At 48.3% G+C, this 25,696-nt stretch overlaps 12 protein-coding genes across 12 annotated transcripts; 3 read left to right on the forward strand and 9 right to left on the reverse strand.

Moving 5' to 3' along the window:
• Nucleotides 1–423: 423 nt before the first annotated feature.
• On the forward strand, nt 424–1,712 carry LY89DRAFT_676515 (uncharacterized protein; the record flags this gene model as incomplete). Its single annotated transcript, XM_018213594.1, has 2 exons — nt 424–504; nt 606–1,712. The coding sequence occupies 2 exons, from the start codon at nt 424–426 to the stop codon at nt 1,710–1,712; spliced, it is 1,188 nt and encodes a 395-aa protein (XP_018063508.1).
• A 27-nt stretch (nt 1,713–1,739) lies between these two features.
• Nucleotides 1,740–3,168, reverse strand: LY89DRAFT_690670 (uncharacterized protein). The gene is made up of 4 exons (XM_018216141.1): nt 2,907–3,168; nt 2,551–2,778; nt 2,442–2,500; nt 1,740–2,394 (listed from the first exon to the last, which is right to left on the reverse strand). Exons 1-4 carry the CDS (start codon nt 2,966–2,968, stop codon nt 2,183–2,185), a joined length of 561 nt encoding a protein of 186 aa, XP_018063509.1. The 5' UTR covers nt 2,969–3,168; the 3' UTR covers nt 1,740–2,182.
• Nucleotides 3,169–4,080: 912 nt separating this feature from the next.
• On the reverse strand, nt 4,081–5,872 carry LY89DRAFT_320600 (acid phosphatase). Its single transcript, XM_018206711.1, has 2 exons — nt 5,398–5,872; nt 4,081–5,347 (listed from the first exon to the last, which is right to left on the reverse strand). Exons 1-2 carry the CDS (start codon nt 5,609–5,611, stop codon nt 4,311–4,313), a joined length of 1,251 nt encoding a protein of 416 aa, XP_018063510.1. The 5' UTR covers nt 5,612–5,872; the 3' UTR covers nt 4,081–4,310.
• A 266-nt stretch (nt 5,873–6,138) lies between these two features.
• Nucleotides 6,139–6,798, reverse strand: LY89DRAFT_320607 (uncharacterized protein). Its single transcript, XM_018206712.1, has one exon. The coding sequence runs from the start codon at nt 6,518–6,520 to the stop codon at nt 6,185–6,187; it is 336 nt and encodes a 111-aa protein (XP_018063511.1). The 5' UTR covers nt 6,521–6,798; the 3' UTR covers nt 6,139–6,184.
• LY89DRAFT_320608 (uncharacterized protein) lies at nt 6,799–9,422 on the forward strand. Its single transcript, XM_018206713.1, has one exon. The coding sequence runs from the start codon at nt 7,076–7,078 to the stop codon at nt 9,155–9,157; it is 2,082 nt and encodes a 693-aa protein (XP_018063512.1). The 5' UTR covers nt 6,799–7,075; the 3' UTR covers nt 9,158–9,422.
• A 722-nt stretch (nt 9,423–10,144) lies between these two features.
• Nucleotides 10,145–10,928, reverse strand: LY89DRAFT_676519 (uncharacterized protein; the record flags this gene model as incomplete). Its single annotated transcript, XM_018213595.1, has 3 exons — nt 10,145–10,435; nt 10,539–10,735; nt 10,838–10,928. The coding sequence occupies 3 exons, from the start codon at nt 10,926–10,928 to the stop codon at nt 10,145–10,147; spliced, it is 579 nt and encodes a 192-aa protein (XP_018063513.1).
• A 970-nt stretch (nt 10,929–11,898) lies between these two features.
• LY89DRAFT_598857 (uncharacterized protein) lies at nt 11,899–14,980 on the forward strand (the record flags this gene model as incomplete). The annotated part of the gene is made up of 5 exons (XM_018210061.1): nt 11,899–12,023; nt 12,126–12,555; nt 12,817–13,195; nt 13,248–14,713; nt 14,801–14,980. The coding sequence occupies 5 exons, from the start codon at nt 11,899–11,901 to the stop codon at nt 14,978–14,980; spliced, it is 2,580 nt and encodes an 859-aa protein (XP_018063514.1).
• A 1,893-nt stretch (nt 14,981–16,873) lies between these two features.
• On the reverse strand, nt 16,874–17,897 carry LY89DRAFT_676521 (uncharacterized protein; the record flags this gene model as incomplete). The annotated part of the gene is made up of 5 exons (XM_018213596.1): nt 16,874–16,948; nt 16,981–17,059; nt 17,123–17,170; nt 17,232–17,638; nt 17,694–17,897. The coding sequence occupies 5 exons, from the start codon at nt 17,895–17,897 to the stop codon at nt 16,874–16,876; spliced, it is 813 nt and encodes a 270-aa protein (XP_018063515.1).
• Nucleotides 17,898–18,554: 657 nt separating this feature from the next.
• Nucleotides 18,555–19,526, reverse strand: LY89DRAFT_763815 (uncharacterized protein; the record flags this gene model as incomplete). Its single annotated transcript, XM_018221610.1, has 4 exons — nt 18,555–18,742; nt 18,798–18,869; nt 18,928–19,271; nt 19,329–19,526. The coding sequence occupies 4 exons, from the start codon at nt 19,524–19,526 to the stop codon at nt 18,607–18,609; spliced, it is 750 nt and encodes a 249-aa protein (XP_018063516.1). The 3' UTR covers nt 18,555–18,606.
• Nucleotides 19,527–20,295: 769 nt separating this feature from the next.
• Nucleotides 20,296–21,014, reverse strand: LY89DRAFT_763817 (uncharacterized protein; the record flags this gene model as incomplete). Its single annotated transcript, XM_018221611.1, has 1 exon — nt 20,296–21,014. One exon carries the CDS (start codon nt 21,012–21,014, stop codon nt 20,412–20,414), a length of 603 nt encoding a protein of 200 aa, XP_018063517.1. The 3' UTR covers nt 20,296–20,411.
• A 589-nt stretch (nt 21,015–21,603) lies between these two features.
• LY89DRAFT_320909 (uncharacterized protein) lies at nt 21,604–22,667 on the reverse strand. The gene is made up of 2 exons (XM_018206714.1): nt 21,845–22,667; nt 21,604–21,797 (listed from the first exon to the last, which is right to left on the reverse strand). The coding sequence occupies exons 1-2, from the start codon at nt 22,192–22,194 to the stop codon at nt 21,653–21,655; spliced, it is 495 nt and encodes a 164-aa protein (XP_018063518.1). The 5' UTR covers nt 22,195–22,667; the 3' UTR covers nt 21,604–21,652.
• Nucleotides 22,668–24,497: 1,830 nt separating this feature from the next.
• On the reverse strand, nt 24,498–25,070 carry LY89DRAFT_570283 (ankyrin; the record flags this gene model as incomplete). Its single annotated transcript, XM_018208586.1, has 1 exon — nt 24,498–25,070. A coding segment is annotated over one exon (573 nt), but the record flags the coding sequence as incomplete, so codon positions are not given.
• Between the last annotated feature and the right edge of the window lie 626 nt (nt 25,071–25,696).

Raw genomic sequence — 25,696 nt, forward strand, 5'->3', positions numbered from 1 at the left:
ACGTATGGAGATCAATTCAGGCGGATATGCTTTTGCTTCCATTGCATGGTACTGGTACGTAAGGAAGTCTTGGAAGCCTGCAATGGTGACCACCATCCGCATATCTGTGGCGAATGCCCAGCAGCCAGGTGATTTCTTCCTTCGCGAATCTTCTCATGGTAATCGTCACTACAGTCGTATTGCCGTCGTTGTCGTTGTTGTTGAGCGAGAGATATTGTGGGCAGCAGGCTGTCGCGATGCATTACTTCACTCTTAATGTCTTTATAATCTCCTTCCTCACTTGGTCATCACCAGTCTCTTCACAGACTCCTTTGGCAGCAGCAATTTCTGACCTCAATCCGTGCGCCAACAATTGTATATCTCGCGCAGCTGCTTTTGTCAAATGTGGAGCAACAGACTTTGGTTGTCAATGTGCTCATCAAAATGCGATCATCGGTCCAGATAAGGTACTGTCTCCTCAAGGCGGGTGTATATTGCATGATTGCGGAGCTTCAAATGCGACAGGTAAGTGACTAGTAAGATCAATGATCTGAATATCTCTAATTATTCAAGATGTCAGAAGTACTTTCAACAGGATATGCGGTTTAGAGGCTGCATCCTCGCAGGTTGGCAACCTGCCACCAGCAAGTAGTCAAGCTTCAGCTTCAACACCTACTACAACGCCGATCGATACGCCAGTGGATGCACCAACTTCAACACCTGCTGTAGTCCCACAAACCACACCTGATCTTCCTCCATCCGCTGCTCCTACGCCGGCAATATCTTCAATCGTCAGCGACGTACCAGCGCCGAGTCCAGTGCAGACAACGGCCCAAGCTCAAGCACCAGCGTCTTTGACACCGAGTGCAGAAACTTCGCCAACAGATGCTCCTATACCAGCTTCTACAACTTCACTACCAGATAACACACCCCCACCAGCCCAAGCTTCGTCATCTATTTCCATACCAGCTGCCTTTACGCCAGCGCCTCAAGAATCTGCTATCTCATCCTCAATCACAGCTTTCTCAATCTACGAATCTGAGGCCATCCCAGCTTCTCCAACCTCGACTCAAGCTTCCACAGCCCAAGCCTCCTCAATAGCAGAATCCAATTCAAATGAACAATCTACCACTTCACCAACCTCCACCAACAAACATCTAGCACCCCTCGCAATAGCAGGGATCACCATTTTGGTCCTCGGCTTCGTAGCCACCATCGTCAGCCTAGCATCCATCCAACTCCGCCGCCGAAAACGCAAATCGTACATCGCATCCCAGCGCCTCGAGGAGAAACTCCGTCCCATGACCGAAGATGGACCCTCTCCACCCAACTCATCAGGAAGAGGTCTCCCCTGGGATAGCCGGAGACAAAACAAAGCTAGTGCCGTAATGGGCATCGAAGTCGGTCCTCGCCAGCCAGAATCTGAAGAACGACCCAAGTCTCGGGGCAAAGGAGCTGGTGAAAGCGGCAACAACGTACCACCATCCTCGTTCCCGATGTTGGGGATAGGGACAGGGGCTCCGCAAGGGGTTAATACACAGAGCCCACCTGGATCGGGGAATAGTATTAAGAGGACGGGGACCGGTGGGGGTGCAGGCGCGCAGCAACCTTTGAAGAGCGCGATGAAGAAGCCCCGGGATAGGCCGAAGAGTCGACCGTTGATTATTGCGGATGGAAAGGAAATGAATTTCGGGTTTAATCCTTTGGGGAGTAATCCCAGGAGCCCGACATAGAGATTGGTCAAAGAACAATCATTTAATGTCGCAAAGCTGACTTTCTTGACCTGCTTGGATGAGGATCATTAGATTCAAGAATTCAGTTGATGTGAATGATCCTTAGAGGCGTGAGAGACACAATGGCCTGCACGAGGAGGGTGCTGCCCAGGTGTGAAAGTTAGGCCGAGTCGTGACTTTAGTGTCTTGGAACAAAGCGAAAAGGAAAGGACCATGAGTCTGGTTAGATCCTCAAAGGCTCCAAGAAGGTGATGATACCCTTCGTGTTTATAAACTTCAAAAATATATATAATGTTCGTGGATGTCTCGTGCTCTTCTCTCATTTAATATTCTATTTCCGGCCTAGTACTTTGCATAGCACAATGTCCAAAAGGTAGTAAGATACTGAAGACTTTACTCACAGAAGCAGTGCCACTTAACTTCCAGTTCTTCTCTCTCTGACAGTTCTCAGCTACAACGTCCCACCACCCTCATAACTTAGCCTTACCCTCCCCATCTTTGGCCCAAAGCCCATCCCACTCCACCACGTGCTCCAAATGCTCTTTCCTCGTCGGAACAGCCACTTTGTGATGCTCACACGTACAATAAACAGTCTTCCGGTCAAGACTCGTCATTGTACCTCGAATCAGAGCCATAGTCCTGCCAACTTGCATTACTTCGCTATAAACACGGATCGTTGTTCCTTTCCCTTAGTTAGCTAACCCCCGAAGAATGGGACGATGGACAAACCGATAGGAATAGCTTTCAAATAACTAATACTCAACGTCCTCGTCACGCCGCCTAAGAAACTATTCCGTGTCAGCTTTCACGCCATCAACTCAAACCCAGAAAACCCCACTCCCAGAATCCCGGCTTCGCCAAAGGACCAAGCGCAATCGTGGTACACATATCAAAGATAACACCAGCGGCACCACCATGCATGACACCATTCAAATTTCCGTACCGCTCATCGAGGGGGAGCTCAAAAGTCACCGTTCCGCCCATAGTTGCGTCAACGACTTTTACGGTGGACATTATGTGTTTGTCGAAGCCGGTAAAATTCGTTGATTTCGCGATTAGGAGGTACCTAGAAGAGTAAGCGAAGATGAAAGGGGGCGGGGATGCATGTGACAAGTGGAGAATCTGATAATCAGTGTAACGTAGGTGGTTTTTTGAGGAATATTATGGATATTAGATAGAGTAGAAGTCACATACCGCTCGAAAATAGCTTCAACGGCTTTCATTGCTTTCTCGCGTGAAGCAGTTGGGTGTGTCATCTTGCCTTGGGTACCCCGCACTGAGGAATGAAAAGGGACTTGGAGAGGAGGCGGGAGATGGTCTATGAGAAGAAGAGAAGCATAATCTGCTATGAACTCCGTCTATGTGATAAATAGGAAGGGGAAATACCAACTATGAATCGTGTAGGTGGTGATACAATCCTGAAGATGTAGCCAGTAGCCTCGGCTCACTCATAGTCAGCCGCCGCTTTTTCACCCCTCCAGCGTTTCGCTAAAGCAGCGCCCTCGAACTCGCACCCCCTACACTGCCAAAGCCATCTTCTCTTTGATATGAATGATAATATAACATATCTTCGCTGCTTCAATATGGTGGCTTTATTATGCCGTTTCGCACGGAACGAATTCTTCGAATTATATGCTTTCTTTTGCGTGCACTTTCGTTCTAGCCAACAGGAATTGGAAAAGTCTCGGACGTTCAAGCCAAGCTAAACACCGCTACAAGACATATGTTGGTAATACAGAAGCTGCGAGAGTGAGGCAGGACAACTAAGGAACAACGAAAGATGGATCAACGGGCTTCTTCATTTTACCAAGACTTGCCCTCCCACCTATGAACCAATTTGCGGCAACAATGCGACGAGTTCTGGAGTTTCTTAGCCGCTAATTCTTTCAAATCCAAAGATCATCGAAAGCTTTAACAGTCCTGAAATGCGGTTCGATATTAGGTAAGGCACTCTAGGTGGATTTTATCAACTTACCTTACGTCTTCTGCCCCAGAAGGTTTTGCTTAGAGTAGCCGAGAAGTTCTTCAAAATAATTAAGCGAGCTCCCCTCTCCCCTTCCCTTCCCCCTTCTCTTTTCATTCCTTTTTTCTTTCCGTTCAGCAACAGCGAGAAAAGAAAACTGCCTCCGTACTACCATCTCAACTCACCCTCAACATCGTTTCTCTCTTACACGTCCTGATGAATCTGTTCCCACCAGCGGAAACTAGGCCACGGCGTAAGAGTTTTGCAGAATTGCCACTTGTGAAGCGGTATTTACTTTAGCTATGGATGCTTTTAAGCAAGGTTTGGGGGAAAGATGGTAGGGTGAGTTAAGACGGTATTATTGTAAGGAGCGCGATTGCGATATGAAGGGAGGAAGGGTCGTAATGGCGATGGAGCGGCTTTTGATGCGGGGGTGGTGTGTGGTGTGGAAAAGGGGAGGAGGGGGAAATAGGGGGATATGATGAGTGAGATGGACAGGCAGGCAGAAGTCTAGAGGTAAGTAATGGACTTCTCAACAGCTGCCTACCTGATAAACTCATGAATTCCAATTAAAACCCTCTCAGACACACGATCTCATCTCAAACTCATCTCAATTAGAGATCATATACTACTAATTACTTCCCCTTCCTCCTCTCTCCCCTATTATAATAAGAATAAGGATAAACCGGCGGATGCGCCCCATCCGGAATCTCCAACTGTCCATGATAATAATTTTCATCCTGCAGCGCCTCCCACGCCTCCTTAATCGCCGGCAACGTCGTGCGTCCCTCTCTCCTAGAATGACAATCCGGCACCGGCTGCGGGGCCCAGGTCTTCGAGTTAAAGATGCCCGCGTAGGAGGCATTGAAGTAGTAATCCGCAAACGGGACACCGTTCGAGTTCGGCGCGTACCAGGTGCGGTCCGCATCTCCGGTTTTAGCAGCGACGGCCGAGAACACGTTGGCGCCGACGTCCCAGCGGCCGAGGGTGTAGAGGTCCCAGTTTGCTTCCACGGTGGAAATTTCCGAGTAGTGGTTGTAGTAATTGGAGTCTGTTGTGCCGATCAGGGAGGCGTCGAGCGAGTCGCCGAGCAGGATGGAGAAGACGCGGTTGGAGATGGTGTAGGTTTCGTTTTCGTCGAAGGTGATGAGGACGAGGGTGTTTTGCATGAAGTTTGCATCCGTCAAGAGGGGTTCGAGGAAGGTTCGCAGCCAGACGCCGGCGACGGTTACGGAGGTGTCGTGGCCGTCAGAAGTCATGTTGGGGGTTATGAACATCCATTGGGGGAGCTGGTCGGCTTTGAGGTCTTCGTAGAACATGGTTGTGTTTTTGACTTTGGCGGCGCGGTCGACGCTGTTTACAACGGAATTGTAGAGGATGGCTGGGTTGTGCTTTCGGACGTAGTCGTTTGCTCCGGTTTTCTGGTTGACCCAGGAGAAGCCTTCGAAGCCGGTGTATGGCATGTCTTCTTGGTAGAGACCCCAGGAGATTCCTTTGTCTTCGAGGAGATCGACGACGGAGGAGACGTTGGAGGGAACGGCTGTGAATGGATCTCCATCCAATCCAAAGTAATCACCACCAATTGCGGCCATGTAGTTGGGCTCCGAAGGATGTGTTACGGCGTAGTTTTGGGACAGTGTGACACCCTTCTTGGCAAAGAATTGGAAGTTGGCTATATGTCTTGTCAGATGGGCACGAGACACAGTTGAGGACAGGACTCACGATCAGCAGCAGCCATATCATAATCGGTATTCTCGAACCAGATGGAGACATAACGATCGAAGGCCTTGCCCTTGACACTGCTGGTTGGGCTCTCGGTCAAAGCAGTAGCTTGAGCAGCGTAGACATCCGCAGGGTCAGTTGCCGTTGGGGATGCTGGAGCAGCGAAGGCACCCGAGGCCAAAGAGGCGACAACGACAGTGGTTGAGAAACGCATTATGAAGTCTTGAGAGAATGCTGGAACTCGACGAGGCTGAAGAAGAGAGGGGAAGAGAAGAAAATCAATTGGGATCGTCAGGGCTTATGTACTCTGGGACCTTTCCTTCCCCCATGGAATTGGTTGTTACCTGGACTCTGGACCTGGTGCCATGGCTACAAGGAACGGGCAGCTCGTTCTAGCAGGTACCAAACTATGACAACTTGGGTCTTCTTGGCATTGAGTTATTTCCAACTTCTGGGATCCAAATCAGCGGAGGCACCGTCCATGGAGCTATGATGACAAGCCACTGAGCACATGTCCAGCATCTGGCATAGAAACAAGCTTGAGTTTGATTTGCAAAGCGGAAGATGTCGACTTTTTTTCGTGCCCTGTGGAGATGGAAGGATTTCTAGATTCGTAGAGCGATCCGAGTTATCCATGATTGTTGATTCCTGGCCACAGGTTAGATGCACGAGGGGCACGAGGGCACGAGGCTGACCTACTCATTGACCAATTCATCCCATTCTTCAGGCGTTCGGCATTGTGGGGTCCCCTGCAGATGTACCTTGTACCTTGTTTAGGTGTTTTCACTCAGGCTATTGGAGCCGGTTGGTGAGGCAAAATTTGAATCGTGTGCGTGTCTATTGGTGAAGAGACCTCTCTGACCTGCATGTCTCCCATGCACAGTGAAGAGCCAAGAAAATTCGGTTGTGGTTGGAGCTTCTTCAAGTGTTCAAGCTTCAGCAGATTATCGAAACGGGAGCATAAGCATGGTGGCTTGCAGCGGCCGCTAACGACAAAGCGGCAGGCGCAGAACGGGAGAACTTTCCACGACCGCTGGGACCGCTGATCTCTGAATCCCGTGGGGTCACGGCAGTTCGTGATTGGGAGGCTGAGACAGAGCGCGAAAAAAAGGTACGGCAGCATCGATACGAGGCCCTTCTTTGCATCTTTGCATTTTCAGGGTCCCTTGGACATGTGCATCTGGATAGGTCGAGAGTCGCCGGATCATGGACGACCTCAAGCTTTTTCAGTGGCCTCAGGCGTTTATCCACTCACCACTACATCAGCGCTGGCTACTTTAGTAATTTCGGTACCAGACATCCAGACATGGTCCATCCTTCTCCAGCTTCTGGAAGCTCAAGGCCTGCTGCGTTGTGCTGCATAGCAGAAAGGCACGTTGCCACTTGGGTGTTGCACCGGCTGAAGCTGTGATAGGTACTATCCCGTCAGACCCTCACCAGTCACTCTGGTTATTACCGACGCCTATTCTGACATTTCTTTCTGACACCTGCTGTTCTTTTCTTGCGCATTGACATGACGATATTGAGGCCTTGAGCTGAGGAATCAGACCATATCGTACGTTTGTATCTGACGGTGTCTCACTTTATGATTGAGCCTTGAAACATTCGTGTCCGGTAGCCTTGTACAAAAATCGTCCCACGCCCACCAGAACGAGTGCCTGCTTCTCCCTCAAGAACGATGGCAGAATTCAAGGACTACAAGGACGAATTGTCTCCGAGAGACAGCCGGAGCGTCGACGATGTAGAAATTCGGGAGCGGGACGAGGACTATGAGGATGACCAAGGAGAGCGACTTTTGGCTGAAGATTATATCGAGGCTGCGGGAGATGTGGAATATAAGGTCGAATGGCATCTGCGGACAGGATGGGCAATTGCAGGGTCCATATTCGCAGCACTTCTTGTCTTTGTGGGTTTGGTCTTGTTCACCAAATTCGTGATTGTCAAGGACAAAACCAATGTGGAGGAGGCGGTTGGCATTGGCAGTTTTCGCAGACCTGCGAGTGACTATGTTTTGGACCCTTCATGGAACTTCAATGCCGCTCCAAAAGTCCGAGAATACAAGTGGACGATTGTGGATATTGTCGGAAACCCAGACGGTGTCTTTCGAGAGATGATAACCATCAATGGACAATTTCCAGGCCCGATGATCGAATGCAACGAGGGCGATACGATTGTGGTTGAAGTGGAAAATCAGAGTATCAATGCGACGTCAATACATTTTCATGGTTTATACCAGAACGGTACAAACTACATGGACGGCACGTCCGGCATCACCCAATGTCCTATTGCACCAGGGAGGAAATTCAAATACGAATTTACCATCTCCGGACAATCTGGCACTTACTACTATCATGGACACCAAGCGGTTCAAGCTTCGGACGGTCTTTACGGACCCCTTGTGGTACATGGCCGCGAAGAGAAGAAGTTGCAGAAAATCTCCTACGCCTCTGACCGAGTCGTGATGTTGCAAGACTATTATCACGATCTTAGCAGCGGTCTTCTCATCACTTCTCTCGAACCAGGAAGTGAAGCGTCTCCAATACCAAATGGAGCCCTGATCAATGGACTGAACAAGCGTGACTGCTCAGTTCTTCCTGATCGAATGTGCGACAATACCACTGCTGTTATTCCTTCCTTCGACATCGCAGCGAATGCGAACCATCGCCTGAGATTTGTCAATGTTGGAGCATTCGCATGGTTCCAAGTCTCGGTGGACGAACATGAATTTGCCATCACGGAAGCGGATGGCACGGATCTCGTGCCTACCTATGACAACAGGATGATGATCAGTCCAGCACAAAGATACAGCATCGTCCTTCACGCCAATACAACTTCGGCTGATTCTTTCTGGCTTCGTGCAAGAATGGTCACTCATTGCTGGAAGGATCCCGACCTACCAGCACATGGCGCCGCTGAGGTGAAGGCCATCCTGCAATACACCGCAGATGCTAAGTCTAGAAACACCTTGACCGTACAACCGACTTCGCAACCCTGGAGTAGAGGTATGGAGGTCCAATGTAAAGATATGAACACAACCTCCTATGTTCCTGCTTCCTACGAGCCTGCACCCGCGATAGCCGATCATAGCTACTATATCAGATCCAACCTCGAGATCGGAGATTGGAGGCTTGAAAGAGGGTTCTTCAACACATCAACTTTCCGGCCGAACCTCCAGCAACCTACTCTTCACCGCACGATTGATGGACTAGTTAGTCAGAACGAAACATTCAACACTATGAGAAGCACAGATGGAGTTAACTCCAAATGTTATGACCTCAAGAATGATTTCGTTATTCAACACTCTGGAATCAAGGTCGTCGATCTCGTCATTCAGAATTTCGATGAAGGGAACCACCCAATGCATCTGCATGGCCATAAGTTCTGGGTCCTCGGACAAGGCCATGGCATGTTCCCAGGATATGATACATTGGGATTAAAGCCAGAAGGTAAAGGTGTCCTCGAAGGCCATGGAGGAGCACTCGACAATCTGATAAGAAGAGATGTCGCGACAGCCGAAGGCTTTGGTTGGCTTGTACTGCGGTTTGTCGCCGACAATCCAGGCGTCTGGGCATTTCATTGCCATATGGCATGGCATTCCGAAGCTGGATTGGTGATGCAGTTTGTGAGCCGGGTGGACGAGCTGGCAGATTGGAAGATTCCAGAAGAAAACCAAAAGCTATGTGAAGCGCCAGTGGAAGATCTCGAGAAGGGCGCTGCGCCAAAAGATTCAATCTGGTTTGGATTTGGTATTGGCGACTGAAAGGTGTTTGGAAGATGAGTGACTCCTCGTCGAAGATATTGGATGTGGCATCAGCCACGGACGAACTCGGATCTTCAAAAATTCCGCTTCCACACATCACCAGCATCGGAACACCGGCCAAACTCCAGGCAGTGCTGTTCAGCCTTGAGCAGATGGCAAAAATGACGTATTTGACGGCGAGTCCGTATTATCTACACCGTCGTTTCGAATTAGACGATGTGCATGCATCGATTCGAGATGGTGGTGTTGTGAAGGTTGGTGGCAATCCAACACGTGACTGGGGAGCGGTTGAAGGGGTGGCATGATCGAGAACTCTACGCAAGCCGTTCAAGGAGACGAAAATGCGGCAAGATTCTAAGAGACGTGTGATATAAGGTTTGTTTTCCAGATTTCAGAAGATCTGATAGACTGTATATATGAGTAAAACGTTGTATATATCTCGGTACTAAAATCTTAGAAGAAATACCTATCTATACCCCGAGATTTTGGCCTATGTCTAAAGTAACAAGAGTATCTCAAGACGCGATTTCATAGCTCTATATATAACTTTGAAGAACATTACATAAGAAGCACTGAGATCCAAGTTTATCTCCTAGATACTCCAAAATCAAGAGCTCAATCACTTACAGCCTCGTCAAGTGAGAGGCTTGAGACACCCGTTATCTTCCCGCCAAATTTCAAATGTGAAACTTCATCCCATAAACCAGGACTTCTGGTAGGGTAGCAGTATAAAACATCTAGAAATATGATAAAACGAATGTTGGACTTGCTGGGTCCGACTATCGTATATACGAAATGAAATTCTTCCATTTTGATGCTCCTCTCACTGCAATACTGATTCTATTTACTATGACGACTTGATAGACACTTGAGAAACTCAAAATGGGCATCTAGAATAGTCTTCGGAGATATCGGAATTAGCTACCAACTTGGCACGATTGAATCCCAAATGAGCAGAGTATCATGTCTTGTTCCCCTCAAAAAGGTCTATCGTGAGTCATAAAACGCAGCTGACGTAAATGCACTATCCCTCTTTACCAAAGTCCAACGCTTCGTTCCTTTGTCAGCACCTTCTTCCTCCCTGTCGATCGAAGACTTCTTCATTTTTCTGACAGCAACGCGGACCTCCTGCTGCCTTGGGCATACGCATCGCCGACGGCTGCTCACACAACATATAGGTGGCAAAAGCCTCTCCACGACGGCGACAACGACGTGCATCGAACCAAAATCAGACAGACGCTTCGCCGGGAGTTCTCGATTACATAGCACTGACCGACCCTAGGCTTTGCAGTGCAGTGCAGTGTAGTCCGGCTGAGGAGTGCCAGCGAACCAATAGCAAACCCCACTTCAGCCTTGCTCTGCCCGCTAAAGCCACACCAACCTGGGAATCGCCTGCTTCGATGCACTTCAACGTCCAACGATTGAATGTCGTTGACTGAACGCGAACACCACTGCCTCGAATAACTTCATCTCGAGGCGCGTGATTTCTAATTGCAATTCCGGCTCCGATACAACCTGCCGTGGCTTCTGCGGCGTTTACGTTTGACCGTTTCTTGCGCGGGCTAGAAACCTCTGAGGCTGCACCACCACATCTGGCTGCACTCTGCAGCACGACGTCCTAACCGGTAAGAGCGCTTTGAAACTGGGAATTTGGAATAGACTAGATTGAATATGACTGACAAATGGCCAGGAATTGAGCGGAATTGCTGCTATAGCGGAGCACAAGGAGTTTTCTGACGCCGAAAGTCTCCCAAGCATCGAGACCTGCCATTGAGGAACTTCCTCCCTTTCGCTGACCACTTCGCATTCGACTACCCAAATTGCGTTCGACCGAGAGCCAGTGGCGCACTATCTCACACAAGGCTGAGCACCCTCATCTCGAGTGTTCTGCAGACCATCTGCATTGCCTGGGATCCAGTCGAGGCGGTCTGCACTTAGATCCAGCAGTTTTCTTCTCCGCACGAGCCGCTCGAAACGAATCATAGAATTGGGTCTTGCTTCGGCGGTATTGCTTCGAGGGGGCGAGATCTGACATTGGAATCAATCCGATCTGGCTATACTGGTCTTGTGTTGATTTGCATCTGAGTAATCAGTTAAGGGGCTTGCTATAGCTTGCTATAATTTGCGCGACGGGGGGAAAGACGTCAGGAAAATCAGCTTAGGGCCGTTGCGAGCAAGATCGTGAGAAAAATTCTGAGCCCCGGCGGGAGCTCCGCGGGAACTCCCTCAAGTGAGACCAGGAGCACTAAGATTGCGTTCCCTTTGGCTGCTGTTCATTGGCAAACGTCGAAAGGGGGCAAACAGACTTTGGGAGACAAACAGGCAGCATATATACGCCTGAACAAAGGCCTTAACTATCGCTGCTTAGTGGACATAAGGCTGTTGGTAATCTGCACCAACGACGCTATCTCCACCACTGAGCCAAAGGGCCAGCACCTTAAGTCTGTCGAGCGAGACACCACCCTGCTTTCTCGCCTAGCCCGACTGCGGGAGAAGCTCCTTCGCAAGTGTGCTTCGCCCCTGGATCATTGGTCCGTCATTGGCTCCGTGGAGAGCCAAACCGGTGTCAGATCGACTGCAACAGCAGCGTCGAGACCGATAAAGGGAAAACCCTTCCGTGAAGAAAGGACACGCCCCCACTTCGGAGCGCCGTTGGGAGAATATATCGCTCGGGCTCGAGGTCATCCCACCCATCTCCTCGTGTTTCTGAACCCGAACCTTAGCAATCTTCTTTATTCATCATGACGCCAACACCGCCGTCGACCACCTCCTCGAGCGCTGGAGGTCACTCCCCAGACGCCCAGTATCGGGTGGTGCGGAAGAGAAATAGAGTGCCCCTGTCATGTGGGCCGTGCAGACACAGGAAGTCAGTCTTGTCCTTCTCTCCTTTGGCTCCGTCATTTTCCTCTTCTGGCATTTGTTGCTTTTTGTGCATCCCTCAGCCCGGTGATAACTGACTCTTTTGCAGGTTGAAGTGTAACCGGTCGCACCCTTGTGAGAACTGCATCAGGAGAGGAGATGCGGCTTCTTGCTCGTATGCGGCGCCGGGAACTCGAAAGAAGAACCAAAGTCAAGGAGCAACCAGCCCTGATGATATGCAAAACCGTATTGACCGTTTAGAAGGCTTAGTTTTGTCGTTGATGACGAATGGAGCTCAGTCAGCTGGACCTGCTGCCGCTGCTGCGGCCATCAGCCGCTCACAGAGCGATAGCACTGGCTCTGCCTCGTTCCCACTCGAGTTGGAGAGAGACGACGATGATATGATCAAAGAAGAAGAAGAGGGTGGTGATAGCGAAGTTGATGGAGTCACTAACTCTCTAGGCGTGCTCAAAGTTGACGCAGATAAAGGAAAATCTTTGTATTTTGGGGATTCGCATTGGCACTTGGTCCTAGCAGATGTGAGTAGCTCTATTCTCTATCCTTCTGGCATGGTCTTTCTTATAAAGAGGTGTTGTCTGGGGTCTTCGGAGACGCCGAGGCCATCAAGTTGCGTCGAAATTCGGCTCCTTCTGCGATACGACATGGGCTTGAAGTCATGAGAAGTTGAATGGAACGTTCCAAATACTCTTCTTGACCTAGCCTGTATAGCCATGCAGCCTTTCGTCACACGTCTAAAGCGTGCGAAACGTGTCGAAGCAGGTACTGACTCTTCTATTCAGATTGCGGAGGTGAAGAATTACTTTTCGTCCCACAAGAAGGAATTAGAGAAGAACTACGAGAAGATCAAGCAATCGAAACCGGACACGGCACGAGATGGACCTGCGTTTCTTTTCAGTGCTCATACACCAGTCACCGATGTCGAACTTCGAGCAGAGCTTCCATCGAAGTCAGCTGTCGATAAGCTCGTGACTCGATATTTCAATTCGTACGATCCGGCCGTTCACATCCTTCACTCTCCCACATTTCACAAACAACTTCAGCTCCACTGGCAGGATCCATCGAAATCGTCGATAGTATGGCTGGGACTGCTTTATTCGATCCTGTGCTTAGCGATGCAATCTTATCACAAGATTGGGGATGAACCTTTGGAATGGAAAGGTGAGGATCTGACAGCAGTCTTGCAACTAAAATCTTATTGACAACAAATTAGGCCGCACACTAGAATTAGCCTCAGAGTACCGATTACGAACAGTCCAATGCCTCGTCAACTCAGATTACACCAAGTCAGACATCTACACGATCGAGACTCTGCTTCTCTATGTTCACGGTGAGTATAACAGTCGATGGGATGCAGAGGTAGGCATCTGGGTGATAGTCGGTATGGTTGTCCGATTGTCTATGAGAATGGGCTATCACCGCGACCCGAGCAAGTTCTCTGGTGTCACTCCATACCAGGCTGAGATGAGACGTCGGATATGGTCTTTCATCCGGCAGATGGACACGATGTTTTCATTCCAGCTTGCTCTGCCGAGTATGATTCGGACCACGGACTGTGATACGGCTCTGCCTAGGAATATCTTTGAGGACGAGTTCGGACCGGATTCAAAGATTCTGCCACCTGCGAGACCTTTGACCGAGCCTACACCGGTGTCGTACATGATCACAAAGGCGCAGATCGCTTTCGAATTTGGCGAGATCCTCGAAGAGCTCAATGCCGTGAATGGAAAATCGGTTAGCTACGACGATATCTTGAAGCGAGACAATCATCTACGGGACCTGAAAATGAACATGGCTCCTCATCTACGACTACGACCTATCGAAGAGTGCACGCACGACCCGGCAACGCTCCTCATGCAGCGGTTTAACATCGACATCTTTTGGCAGAAGACCATGGTTGTCTTGCATAGAAAGTATATAGCACGAGCACGCCAGAATCCTCGTTATGGTCATTCACGACGAGCTTCAGTTGATGCTTCGATGGAAATTCTCAGACATCAAGCTCAGCTATACCGGGAATCGCAGCCAGGAGGAAGGATGCGCACAATGAAATGGTTCATCTCTTCTCTCACCAAGCACGATTTCCTTCTCGCAGCAATGATTGTCTGTCTAGATCTCCATTACGATAGCGTCACTGAAGCCTTATCAGAACGTCCTGCGAATTACGATCCTTATTTCTGGACGCCAGCTCAAAAGAAAGACATGCTCGATACCTTAGAGAACTCGCAGGAGATCTGGAAAGGATCATCTGACAAATCGATGGAAGCTTTCAAAGCATCCGGTATTCTACAAGTCATCCTAGACAAGCTCCAACGTACTCGGCAAGAGCAACAACCAGCTGGCCCCTCAACCGCTGAAGTCTTTGCACAATTCGACGATGAAAATCTGAGACCAGAACACTCAGCTGCTATGACGCTCGGCATGCTCTCAGGTGGCCTGACACCCAATTCAGCAGCCATGTTTAACGCCATGGCGCAGAGTCCTGGTGGTACGAGATACAATATGGATTTGCCGATGGGCGAACCCTCTTCGTCTGGTGGAACGGGTATGACGCCAAACTATGCCATGGATCAATCGAATGCGTTTGGCAATCTGATCTCGGGCGCGAGTCCGTTCTCGGTGTTTGGAAATGCGGGCAGTGGTCAAGGGATGATGGACGTACCCGCAAATCTGGATTGGGTATGTTCTTTCTTTTCTTTCCATTCCTTCGATCTCTATCTCTGGGATATAAAATGGAAGATATGATGGAATGCTAACAACAAACAGGAAGCGTGGGATTCATACATCCAAAACGGCGGAGCCATCGACCCCGCGTTCCAGTTCTATCCAACCAACATCGATCAGTCGCAACTTAGTCCCGATAGCCAGCAGCCGACACAGCAGCAGGGTGATCAATCGTCGGGGTATGGGAATAATATCTTTATGGGTGCCAATACGCCGAGATGAAGAAGGAAAACTGCAAGAGAGAGAGAGAGAGAGGATCTTTTGTATCTATGAGAGAGAGAGCTAGATGATATGGGAGGACTTATTTACCGGCGTGGACTTTTCTGTGCTGGGATGGATGGGATTTAAAAGAGTAAAGGAAGGGAAGGCAAGGGATGGGAAAAGAATTTTATATACCAGGCTGGTTAGGTTGGGTTGCGATTTATGGCTGTGGTATGGCTACCTATGATGTATAGTTGAAAATTCTCCACCATATATATCTCTTGCTACCTAGCTATATCGCTGTGCTGTGCTGGTCCTGCTGTACACGTCTGTGGTACCATATCACGCTCTATGATATGACCACTAATTTATCCTACTGCTCTTAGTCACGCTCTTTAGATTAATACTGTTAAGCACTTCTAAGTCAATCTCCTATCAATCTCAATCGAGCGTAGATACATAATATAGCACAGTAATTACCGAACCAAAAGAAACACCGAAAGAACAAAAGAAAAAAGGGCTAGCGCGGTCACAGCAATGCCTCGATCGAGTTAGTGTGCATAAGGGTGTAGTAATCAGATCACATCGGACCGGAGAACTGGGTCTTTTGGGTAGGAGCCCGAGGGTGGAAAGGTTGGGGTGATTACTGTACGGTTAGGTAGGGGAGGGAGGATGGGGTGCACGTGATGATGATGTGTAGAACTAGAGGTCATTGCCCAGGTGGTGTGTAGTATAGCCTAGGTACTGTGGGGATTTAAAGGTTGTGTGTTGGGAGTAGAGTGTAAATTGGAGTAGTGTGAAGATATGGGTAGAGCGTAGAGGGGTGATGGGTTCTTAGAGTGGGATGGGAGGATGATATTGGGGCGGGAGGAGAGGCGGGGAGTTTGATGACTGTACTCTGAACGAGAGGCGGCGTTTAAGATTTCTATGTAATCTAAGCCAAGCCAACGCTCGTACCGTGGGACGAATAGGAAGCTTTCTATTGCGAGGGTTGAGAGATTGAGTGACTGGATTGGGCATATTAAGCGCTGCTTTTGGTGGTCGTCTGGGTGTTCTACGAGCAGGGTCGGAAGGTTAAGCGGTGGGAGATTGTTGGTTTTTGTTGGTTTGTGGGGTGTGGTGCGGTGTGTTTGGAGAATCAGGTAATGGGAAGGGGGTTTGGATATGATACGAGGGGATTGGTGGAAGTGAGAGGAATGGGGCTTGGGATTTAGGATTCGGGATTTGGGATCCGAGAGGTTGGTATTGCTGGTCGTTGTCTTTAGACACACTCATCGGTATGTGGGTTGAGGAATCGTATGTGACGGCGGTGGGAAATCGAGAATGGTGTGCGGATTTTTTGCGGGGGGGCTGAGAATTAAGCGAGCGGGGAAAGGGGGCACGAGACGAGGGGTTGATTAAGGGTTTTGTTCCTGCTAAAGTGGAAGTTGACAATATTTTGGTAGCCGAAGACAACGGAACGTCCGATCGCTGATTGCTGGGTAGAATTTGGAACTGTGCCCCGGTTTGCCATTTCTGTGAAGACAGACGAGTCGCTCTTCATTAATGTGTAAAGTATTAATTGAACTCTTTGATATCATTTTGAAATAAAGGATTGGGACAAATAAGAGATGGTCTCCCCAAGCCTTCACAAAGACAAACATTGAATAAGATACGTAGATTAGGATAATTTAGAGTGGAGTAGTTATGTTTCTCCAATATTATATGGAGGAAAGTGCTACATTTCAGTGCTTGTACTATTGCTCTATACTTTGATACACGTACCATAGTTTTCGACTCTTAAGACATGGCGAGAATCAAATGAATTAATTGTCTTTGGTATATTGCTTTCAGAATTAGACATGGTCGCCTCACTGACTTCCTGCTTCCATTCGCTTATAAGATGATATTTTAGAGTCCAGTTGATACGGTATGTCACAAAGAATCACTGTCATAGAGAACTTTTGAGTACTCTTTTGCATTCAGAAGCTCGGGTGCTGTAGTAATTACCTACAAAGGCCGACGAATCCAAAGAAACTCACCAAACGACATCCGCGGAAGATCATCTGAGACGCAATACCAAATCCACCATAACCACAAAAAGCTCTATCCTCTCTGATGCTGACAACCGAAAGTTACACGCCGTCATCGTATATGATATGGTCTCATCGACGAACAACCTACATGAAGGAACCAGTAGCCGACTTTGGTCGATATGCCAGAATTGAGGAGCTATGAAAAGGTTAATAAGACTGGAAGTATGATGTCAGAGGAAGAGCGCAAGATGACTTACAATGTAGTTGAGAAATTTGGAAGAACTTCGTCGTCAGGAGAATTCAGAACCTTTTCTTGATATGTCTCCGTGACCTCGAGATTTCGTTCAGATGTGGTATCGTCCAACTCAACCTTGTCGTCCTCCTCATCCTCATCGTTGACTTCCCCGACTACCCTAGATCGCTCTGAGCTTGCTTGAGAGACAACGTGACGACGGACGCGGCGCTTCACGACGGTGCTTGTGTTGGTGTTCTTCTGAATACGATAACGTGCATCCGCACGCCAAGTCGGCTTGTCCTTGCTCTCCTTGCCCAGACTGACATCAAGATGCATCCACGGAAGAGGATTGTGTTTTGACTGCTTGATGTGAATTCCCTTGGCGAACGCTTGGTGTGCGGTGTCGGTCGGGGATAGGATGACAAGTTCCTGTATGATGTTAAGGCCTGCTCATATCGATGCGCAAGAAGCTTAGACTACTTACGCTGGAAGTTGCGCCATCAGTAGCCGTAGCGGTAGTCGGTTGCTCTCTCTTATTGTAGGATCGGTAGACATTGTCGAATAGAAAATGGATATCGTTTATTTGATTTATCAATTGATTACTAGGCGAAGGCTCAAGTGCGAGTTGGCGCTGCAAGTCTATGGCCTTGCCGGCAATGTCGGCTAAGGTCAAAGATAAGCTAGCCATTGCGTTCGAGTTACAGTAGTTCTTGCGTACTCGTGATGGTGTATGCCGTAAGCTGTTTGGGTGTTAGAATAGAGATCATGTAAGTGCTAGCGCTTAGATGAAGCTGGGCAGCTTTAGGCACTAGCGCACCGCAACTATCTGATGAATGCACCTGGAGAACTGTAGTCTCTGGCGCGGTAATTTAAGGATATCAATGCTCAAACCTTTAATTTTTCTAAAGCAATCTCTTTATTCTTGATAGTCTCAGTTTGCATGATAGAAAGGAGTCTAAAGTGCGCCAAAACTTAAACGATCGAGAGGAAAGAGGAATGCTTGGGGACAGGGAATGAGCAGAATCTGGAGACCTCTAGGGACAGAAGATGGATTGAGATAATACAAGTGAGATTTAAGAGATTAGAATTCGAAGACAAAAGAAACAATTGATCGATGGCGACTATTGCTGCTTCACTACCAGGTACTTTGACAGGGCTGAGAAGGATAAAACACGTCTCATCGAAGCTCACTGAACATCTACACTCGAACATCATGATGGTGGGCGAAAGTATGTGCACGCTTTTGTTTCATGAGTCGCAAATATTATGGAAATGTGCATCAAGACTAACGAAAGCAAACCCATACCACATCCATCCTTTCCATACCCAACGCAAACGATTATTGCCGCCTTCACTATTACCTAGGTGCACTCCATGCAGAGTAATCACTTCTGCCCTCATCTTCCTTTGTTCTCTTTGGCATCAAAATTATCGGAGATTGCGAGCTTTCCATAACTGGTTTTGGAAGAACCCGGAGGTTCGAAGAGAGCATTGCTCAAAGCTGGTCTTGGTCTGTAGGCCAGAGTTGGAAATCTATGAAGAGATCAGTTAGCAAGGATTCGAGGCTCGTGTGCGAAGGGCATCTTACTTGAATGAGTCTTCAGTCGGAGCGGGCTTTTCTGCAGCAAGATTTTGCAAATCCTGCAGCAGACTAGATCCACTGGAGAACTGGTCAGTATCACGCTCATGATTCAATGGAGAATTAATACACAACTTACACTCGTGCAAGACTCCGAAACTTTCTTTGATGCAGATTCTTAGCCTCAGACTTCGGGCCCTTACTGAAAAGTTGAGATGTTGCCGGGGCATTTGTGCTCTTTTCGGAAAGTGGAGCGCGTGGAGCGAACATGCCTTTCGCATTACTCATGCTCTTCGCCTTCTCGACGCGACTCTCAGACTTGTGCTTTGGGGCCTGCTGTTTAGTTGGTTGGGATATTTCCTCTTGTTGCTGGTCGGAATCATGCTTCATCCACGGCAATGGATTGTGCTTGGCTCTCTTGAGGAAGAAAGATCCCAGGAAGGAGCGGTGTGCCTTCTCAGTGGGTGCTAAGATGACAGCAGTCTATAAATTGTTAGCTCTTGCTGTTATTGGACTGGACATTCAGTCATGGCTACTTACTTGATCATCTGCGTCAACCCTAAGAGTTGGAAGGTCGCCAATCTTCTGAAATGATCGGCAGATGTTGTCAACAACCAAGTGGAGGTTATTGATTTTTTGTTGAAGGTCCCGGCTAGAAGATTGCTTATGCGCAAGTTGCTGTTGCATGTCCATCAACTTACCGATCATATCTGCCATCATCAAGGAATTGTCTGCCATTTTGGGAGGAGTTCGAAGTGCTTGAGGTATCGTTATGATTGCGAAGAAGTTGTGAATTGTGGTAATCTTTTGGTTGTGAAGAAGTTGTAGAGTTTGAAGGAGTCTGGAACGAGACGATGTCAACACTAGCACGTGCTGAGACTAGGAGCACTAAGCAATAGCGCAGGGCAACTTTCTCGGTTGACCATTAATGGTAAAGTCATCTCGAAGAGCGTAGCACCAAGTGCAATCATTGAAACCGCTAAGATTCGTGAGGCTCAAATTTCCTTGCCTACGGTACCTTTATCCTTAGTGGTCTTGATCTAACCACTAGAGAACGATTTACGTTCAAGTCCGCTTATTTAACCTCCAACGTCAAGTATTGGCATGAATATATATCGCCAGTTGGCTTTTCGTTAAACGAACGCAAGTGCAGTCGTTTGAGCTGGTAAGCTCATGAGCGCAAGTCAGCTAGCTCAGCGTCATGTTACTAGATCAAGTATTCGTGCTATTTGCTAATTGCCTTTTCCACCATGGGTGTAGATATGAGAGTCCAAAGCTTCTTCTGCCTCCTAACCAAGGGCTCACAAAATGATTTGTCTAAATAGATTCCAAGTATGCCATCTGACTCGAAGTCACAAACAAATGCGAGGGGCACGTTTTATTCTGCTGTATAATTGCGTGATAAACAACACCACCATCTTTGTCACATGAGTAACGTTTTCCTCTACTATGGTCTCACGTTTCATGTTTGGAGAAGTTGTAATTAATGGTCATGTTACCTAATACAGGCTTCCTCTAAAGTTACAATTTATGCATAGCGCAGTCCAAGACCAGCTTGAATGACGCTCCTCATCTCCTGACCACTTTGCCGGCAAAGTACTCAACTCCACCGTCCAGCATGATCTAGTAATAGATGACCGAAACAAAGATTCTGCCAGTTTTGAAAACTGGTGTAGAGTGAATGGGAGAGTCCCCTTGACCCGTGGTGAATCGATAAACCTGACCAGTGGCTATAGGATGTCGTGGTAGAGATTCCAAGCCTTTTTGCGCGTGATGCAGCTCAAGACCGAGTTGTGGTTCACTCGAGCAAATCACCTCCGTTGGAGGCCCAACCATTGCCATGCTATATCTGCTAAGGACTCTCCCATTCTCAAGGCCGCAAATTCCGTCTCTATGCCAATAATGCTTGCCGTACGAGTTGATTTTAGAAATGGTAATGAAGACCCATGCTTGGGCTTTTGCCATCTCTCCTGCGTTTCTGGCGCCATAGTCTTTGAGGGCGGAGTCGAAGAATGCGGTAAGTGTGCCAGTAATGGCCGAAAGATCTGCCTTCGAATGTTGTGTGATGAATTGTCTTACTGCAGGTACAACTTGGCTTTGTATGAGTTTTTTATTGTAAGTTTTCCGCGTCCTTGAGAGGACTCGGATGGTTCCTGACGGAGGAGGAACATCTTGAAGAATCGCGAATGTGCTATTCAGACCACCTACATTGAGGTAAGGAGCCATACTGAAAGTGAGCTACTACTCGAAGGCGGAATTTCGCTTGGTCAGATATGTGCGGATGATGGATGAGGTGGAGTATTGGTGTTCGATGTCGAAGACAGATAATGATTTGATGCAGGAAGTTTATGAGCACCTGGAGAAAAGAATATATACTAGACATTGTATCAATAGTCGAGTATTCTGTCTCATACTGATACGTACGAACAAAGAACTTGCTCGAGTCTAGTTAGGCGTGGAATATTCGAGTCACACCTGACCTCCAAGGCAAGGCAGCAGCATAACTTGAGAACTAACGGAAGAAATGAAAAGAGTTAATTTCCGTATGAAGATCGTGTAAGAAGCTTCTGGTGGCTATTCCAATCACTAGTAGGTCTGTCGGATAATATAGAAAAGTTTGCAAGGAACATCGGACTGGCCTCACTTTCATTAGTAGTCTCGCCAAGCATTTTACGATTAAAGAATAGCTACATTCTTGTCACAAACGGCATTACATTTCTCCCGTACATCTGTAGCCACAAACTAGTAAGCCAGACCTTATTTTGAATGACTTTCAAGCAAACATTCCGTCCTTGCTCCAGCAGTAAAAATAGCGAGGAGTCATGATACCCGCGTAACGGAACCCCACGATATATTTCTCCCATCTAGAGGTTGACCGTCTGACCCAGTTGAGTCGCCAGCAGGACCCAGTCAGCGCTTGAGGTTGAGTTGTAGATAAGTCGCGATTGAAGATCGACATGGAGTAACTCAGTACCGTGGAAAAAGATAGGAGTATTCGCCTTGACCGTCCTGTCTACATTTAGCCCCGAACTTCGCACAATATCTGGAATACGTACGATCCAACTCCCGTCGAAAGAGCATTGTAAGTCCAGCGAGCAGCTATCTGATCACAACTGTGAAAGATAAATATCGGCACCTGGACTACATCTTTGACCAATGGGTCTACATATGTACACGAGGCGAATAAAGCGTCAATTCCAACAGTGGCTTGACCGTAAGTTCCATCGTAGCTCTGGATATCTGGGGTGACGAGAGTGGTCAATTGAGACTCTTTGGTGATGGTACCGGAGGACCAGATATCGAGCCACTTCTTTGCGATGTGGATGGCCTCGTTATCGTCCAAACAAGGCGCAGCGAGGACAGTCGAGGCGAGGAGAGGGAGGAGAAGCGAGGATAATGAAACCATTTTGAGTTCTTTTTTGAAATGCTTTATGAAATTTTAAGGAAAGTATCAAAGGTGCTCAACTTCAAACTTAGCTGTGATCATGGAGTACTTAAGTCAAGAATTTGCCAAAACAAACTTCGGAAAGCGTCCCGTGCCATGAAAGACTGCATATCGTGGCCAGCTGATGCGCACGCCAAGAGATCTTTAAGGAAGAAAGTTTCAATTGAAATTCTCGCCGTGTAGCAGGGAGAGACATATTTTGTTGGTCCACAGCGTGTTGTTCAAGTTGTGCTTCTGTCGTAGCCCATGCCGTCGGTGTCAGTGGCTAGGTATCACAGCTGCATGCGGGGACCAGCTCGGTTCTCCCGAGACAATTTCTCAATCGAGACAATTCTCCAATCGCCATGCACCTTTCTCCACAAATTGCACATATGATTGAATATCTGGTTCCTGATGCGGCAGTGATGCTTGGAGGTTGAAAATCATACAGATATAGCAAAATAATCCCTGCCAATTACATGGTACTTGACTCAACACGTGGAAGTCCGAACACCGACATAGGGTATGATCGAAAACTGGCTAGTTGAAACATACGAGAAAAAATATAACGCGTCAATTGTTTTCAGCATACACTTGTCGCTCTAAGGGCAAATCAACAGGTCAGTCGGTATCACGTGACAGAGTCCTCTGATTCAGGAATGGCATTCAGAGCAAGGAGCGTCAGTATTGTGGAAGCAAAGTAATGTAACGTTCATGTAATGCGAGAAAAGGAGCAGCACTGTGTCGAGGCATCAATGAGTGAACGAAAAAGAAAGAGCATCATAAAGTCCCAGAAATTCAAGACCTATACCAAAGCATGTACTCTCGTTGCTCATAAACCAAGATGCAAGAAGTATAGCATAAATAGAGCACTCAGTAAGAGTTAGTTTGAAGGGACCTGCTACCTCAGAAGAAATTGCATGTGGCATTTAAAGGTCTTCCCACCAGCGTCGTGAGGGTGGCGGAGGCGGTAAATAAATAGGTAACGACGCCCCAAAATATAACGCATCAATCGCTGCCGATTCGCAAGAAGGGCAAGGACAATTTGGATTGTATATGGAATGTTGTGGAGGTGCAGGGGGAGGGGGTGGTGGAGGTGGAGCACTCTGCAGTGTAGCTAAGAAAAAGTCCTCAAACGAAGGCGGCTGTGGAGGGCAAGGACAGCCGGGTACATATCTCGAATGTGTGGACGGCGGCTCGACATATCTTGGCTGCGGGGTTTGAGAGCGAGCTGGAGCTGATTGTGTTCTGCATAGGCTGCAGGAACAGTTGGAGTGCTGCGGTCCACGAGAACGTGGTCGTGGTAAGCCTAGAAAATCGTCATCGTAAGGAGAGAGCGGTGACAAAGAGGGAATAGCTGAAGTAGCGGCCTTCTCTTGACATGCTCGACAATTGCAGTTAGGAGGTGCAGAATTTGGCTTCGACTGCTTCTTGCTGAGGCAATCAGCACAACTACAATTTGCAGAGTTTGTCTGTTTTGCAGGGGCTGGCCTTTTCTTGCTTGAGCACGAAGCACAATTACAACCAGGAAGTGCAGGCGCTGCGTTTTTCTTGCTAGTACACGATGCACAATTGCAGCCAGAAACCGCAGGCATGTCATTCAAAAGGGTCGACAGTTCGCGACAAATGGGGCAGTCACATCCAGCTTTGGCGCCCAAGCTCTTTGATGGGAGAGCGAAATCCAGGCGATCAGGCTCATCACCAAAGGCTGTGCCGAACATGGACGTAGGACGATACTTGACGCCAAGGAGCGACATGACTTGATCTCGCAGGAAATTCGCCATGCCTGGCTCAGAAGCGGTGGAAGATGTGGCATAATCTACTGGAGTTTCTCCAAACTCGTCTCGAGCAAGAGCCATTTCAGGATTGCGGCGAATGATTCGCCTGGCAAGGTCAATTGGACCGCGAATGGCCACTTCGTGAAGGAGGGTACGGCCTGTGACGCGATGCTTTCGGGTAATATTGGCTCCTCTATCCACTAGAACAGTGACGATAGAGAACTTGCTCACAACAGCGGCGGCAAGTGCTGGAGACTGAAGCTCCGAGTCGTAATTCGACGCATCACGACCATCGACATCTGCACCGAGATCTATCAGTAGGCTGACAACATCTTCGTTCGATGCAGCCTCCGAGACAGCCAAAAATAGCGCCGACCCGAACCCAGCAAGGTCAAATGAAGCTCCTGCCTCTACCAGTAAACGGATCATCTCAAGGCTGCCAGAAGCAACAGCCATTCCCAGTGGAGGTGGGAATGGCAGAGAAAGATAGTCAACTGGATCCAGAGAGGCACCATGATTCAGCAATATATCCGCTGCCTCCAGGTTGCTGTTAGAAACAGCTAGATCCAAGGGTGATGCGCCAAAGCTATCGCGTTTATCAACATCAGCCCCTTCGTTAACGAGAGTTCGTACGGCATCCGCGGTTCCGCTAGTTGCTGCAGCCAAATGTAGAGGCGTGAATCCATCATGAGTCGTCGCATTCACAGAAGCTCCTCTTCGAATTAGGGTCCTTGTTAGCGCTGAGTGACCTCCGCCAGCAGCAAGGTGAAGTGCTTGGAGCCCATCACTACCTTCGGCGCCAACGTTAGCTCCCTTTCCCAGCAAGGCAATGACCACTTCCGTAAAGCCCCCATTTGCTGCGCTGTGCATTGGAGTGAGACCATAGTCGTCTCTATTGTCGACTATAGCACCCTTGCCCAAGAGTAGACGGAGCATGGCAATGTCCCCAAGTTCAGCCGCATACGTGAGCGGAGAGGCACCACCTGGTGAAGTCTTTGAATTGATTCTCGCTCCCTTTCCTAGAAATCTCTGAACAAGGTCAATATCTCTTCCTGCTGTAGCAAGATGAAGAGGTGTGACTCTTTCGTATTCGTCAAGCGTATAGTTCAAGTCGTATCCGCGGTCCAACAGACTTTGTATGGTGCGAAGATCATTGTTGGCCATGGCTGTTATCATCTCGTTGAAGGCTTGCTCATTCATGACGAGCCGTCTGCTGGTATTTGGATACGCAGCTTGTGTGGATCTGTAGTTGCCATATTGCCTCGATGATAGGTCGTCCAAAGAAACCCCACCGAATCTAGATGTCAAGTCTGGCATGGTCTGTACAGGTTTCTACAACATGTAAGTTCATGCTAGGCCATGGGTCGAACCAAAACTCACATTCCTAACAGCCTCGGAGACCTTATTCTGCACTTCACTCGCTTGTGTTGAAGCTCGATGGTCAGCCTTATGTATTTTGTCGAAGTTGTTCAGAATTGTTTGGCTGTGAGGGATGAGCAGGATCTTTCCATAGACAGGCATCACATACCTTGTGAGCGTAGATGTGAGGCAGCTTAAAGAGCTGTGTTGTCCTCGTAATTGACTGAGCAACTGGTCCAGGACATCCTTGTTCCAATGAACCCTCAACTTTCCTCTGATGCCAAGATTACTCGATGACCCCGCAGCACGACCCACCTCATTCTTCAATTTCGTCAAAGTCAGATGTA

Source organism: Mollisia scopiformis (genome assembly GCF_001500285.1).
Source record: "Mollisia scopiformis unplaced genomic scaffold LY89scaffold_30, whole genome shotgun sequence".
In the NCBI taxonomy this organism is placed as follows: Eukaryota; Fungi; Ascomycota; class Leotiomycetes; order Helotiales; family Mollisiaceae; genus Mollisia; species Mollisia scopiformis.

Excerpts from the sequence above, each read along its gene's own strand:
- LY89DRAFT_690670 (XM_018216141.1), bottom strand. The coding sequence starts at position 2,968 with ATGACACACCCAACTGCTTCACGCGAGAAAGCAATGAAAGCCGTTGAA. Across the intron at positions 2,779-2,906 it reads GTTGAAGCTATTTTCGAGCG|GTACCTCCTAATCGCGAAAT; the intron begins GTATGTGACTTC and ends TTACTCTTCTAG. Across the intron at positions 2,395-2,441 it reads TTTGAAAGCTATTCCTATCG|GAACAACGATCCGTGTTTAT; the intron begins GTTTGTCCATCG and ends ACTAAGGGAAAG.
- LY89DRAFT_320600 (XM_018206711.1), bottom strand. The coding sequence starts at position 5,611 with ATGCGTTTCTCAACCACTGTCGTTGTCGCCTCTTTGGCCTCGGGTGCC. Across the intron at positions 5,348-5,397 it reads TGATATGGCTGCTGCTGATC|CCAACTTCCAATTCTTTGCC; the intron begins GTGAGTCCTGTC and ends CAAGACATATAG.
- LY89DRAFT_320607 (XM_018206712.1), bottom strand. The coding sequence starts at position 6,520 with ATGCTGCCGTACCTTTTTTTCGCGCTCTGTCTCAGCCTCCCAATCACG.
- LY89DRAFT_320608 (XM_018206713.1), top strand. The coding sequence starts at position 7,076 with ATGGCAGAATTCAAGGACTACAAGGACGAATTGTCTCCGAGAGACAGC.
- LY89DRAFT_320909 (XM_018206714.1), bottom strand. The coding sequence starts at position 22,194 with ATGGTTTCATTATCCTCGCTTCTCCTCCCTCTCCTCGCCTCGACTGTC. Across the intron at positions 21,798-21,844 it reads CTTTCGACGGGAGTTGGATC|GACGGTCAAGGCGAATACTC; the intron begins GTACGTATTCCA and ends AAATGTAGACAG.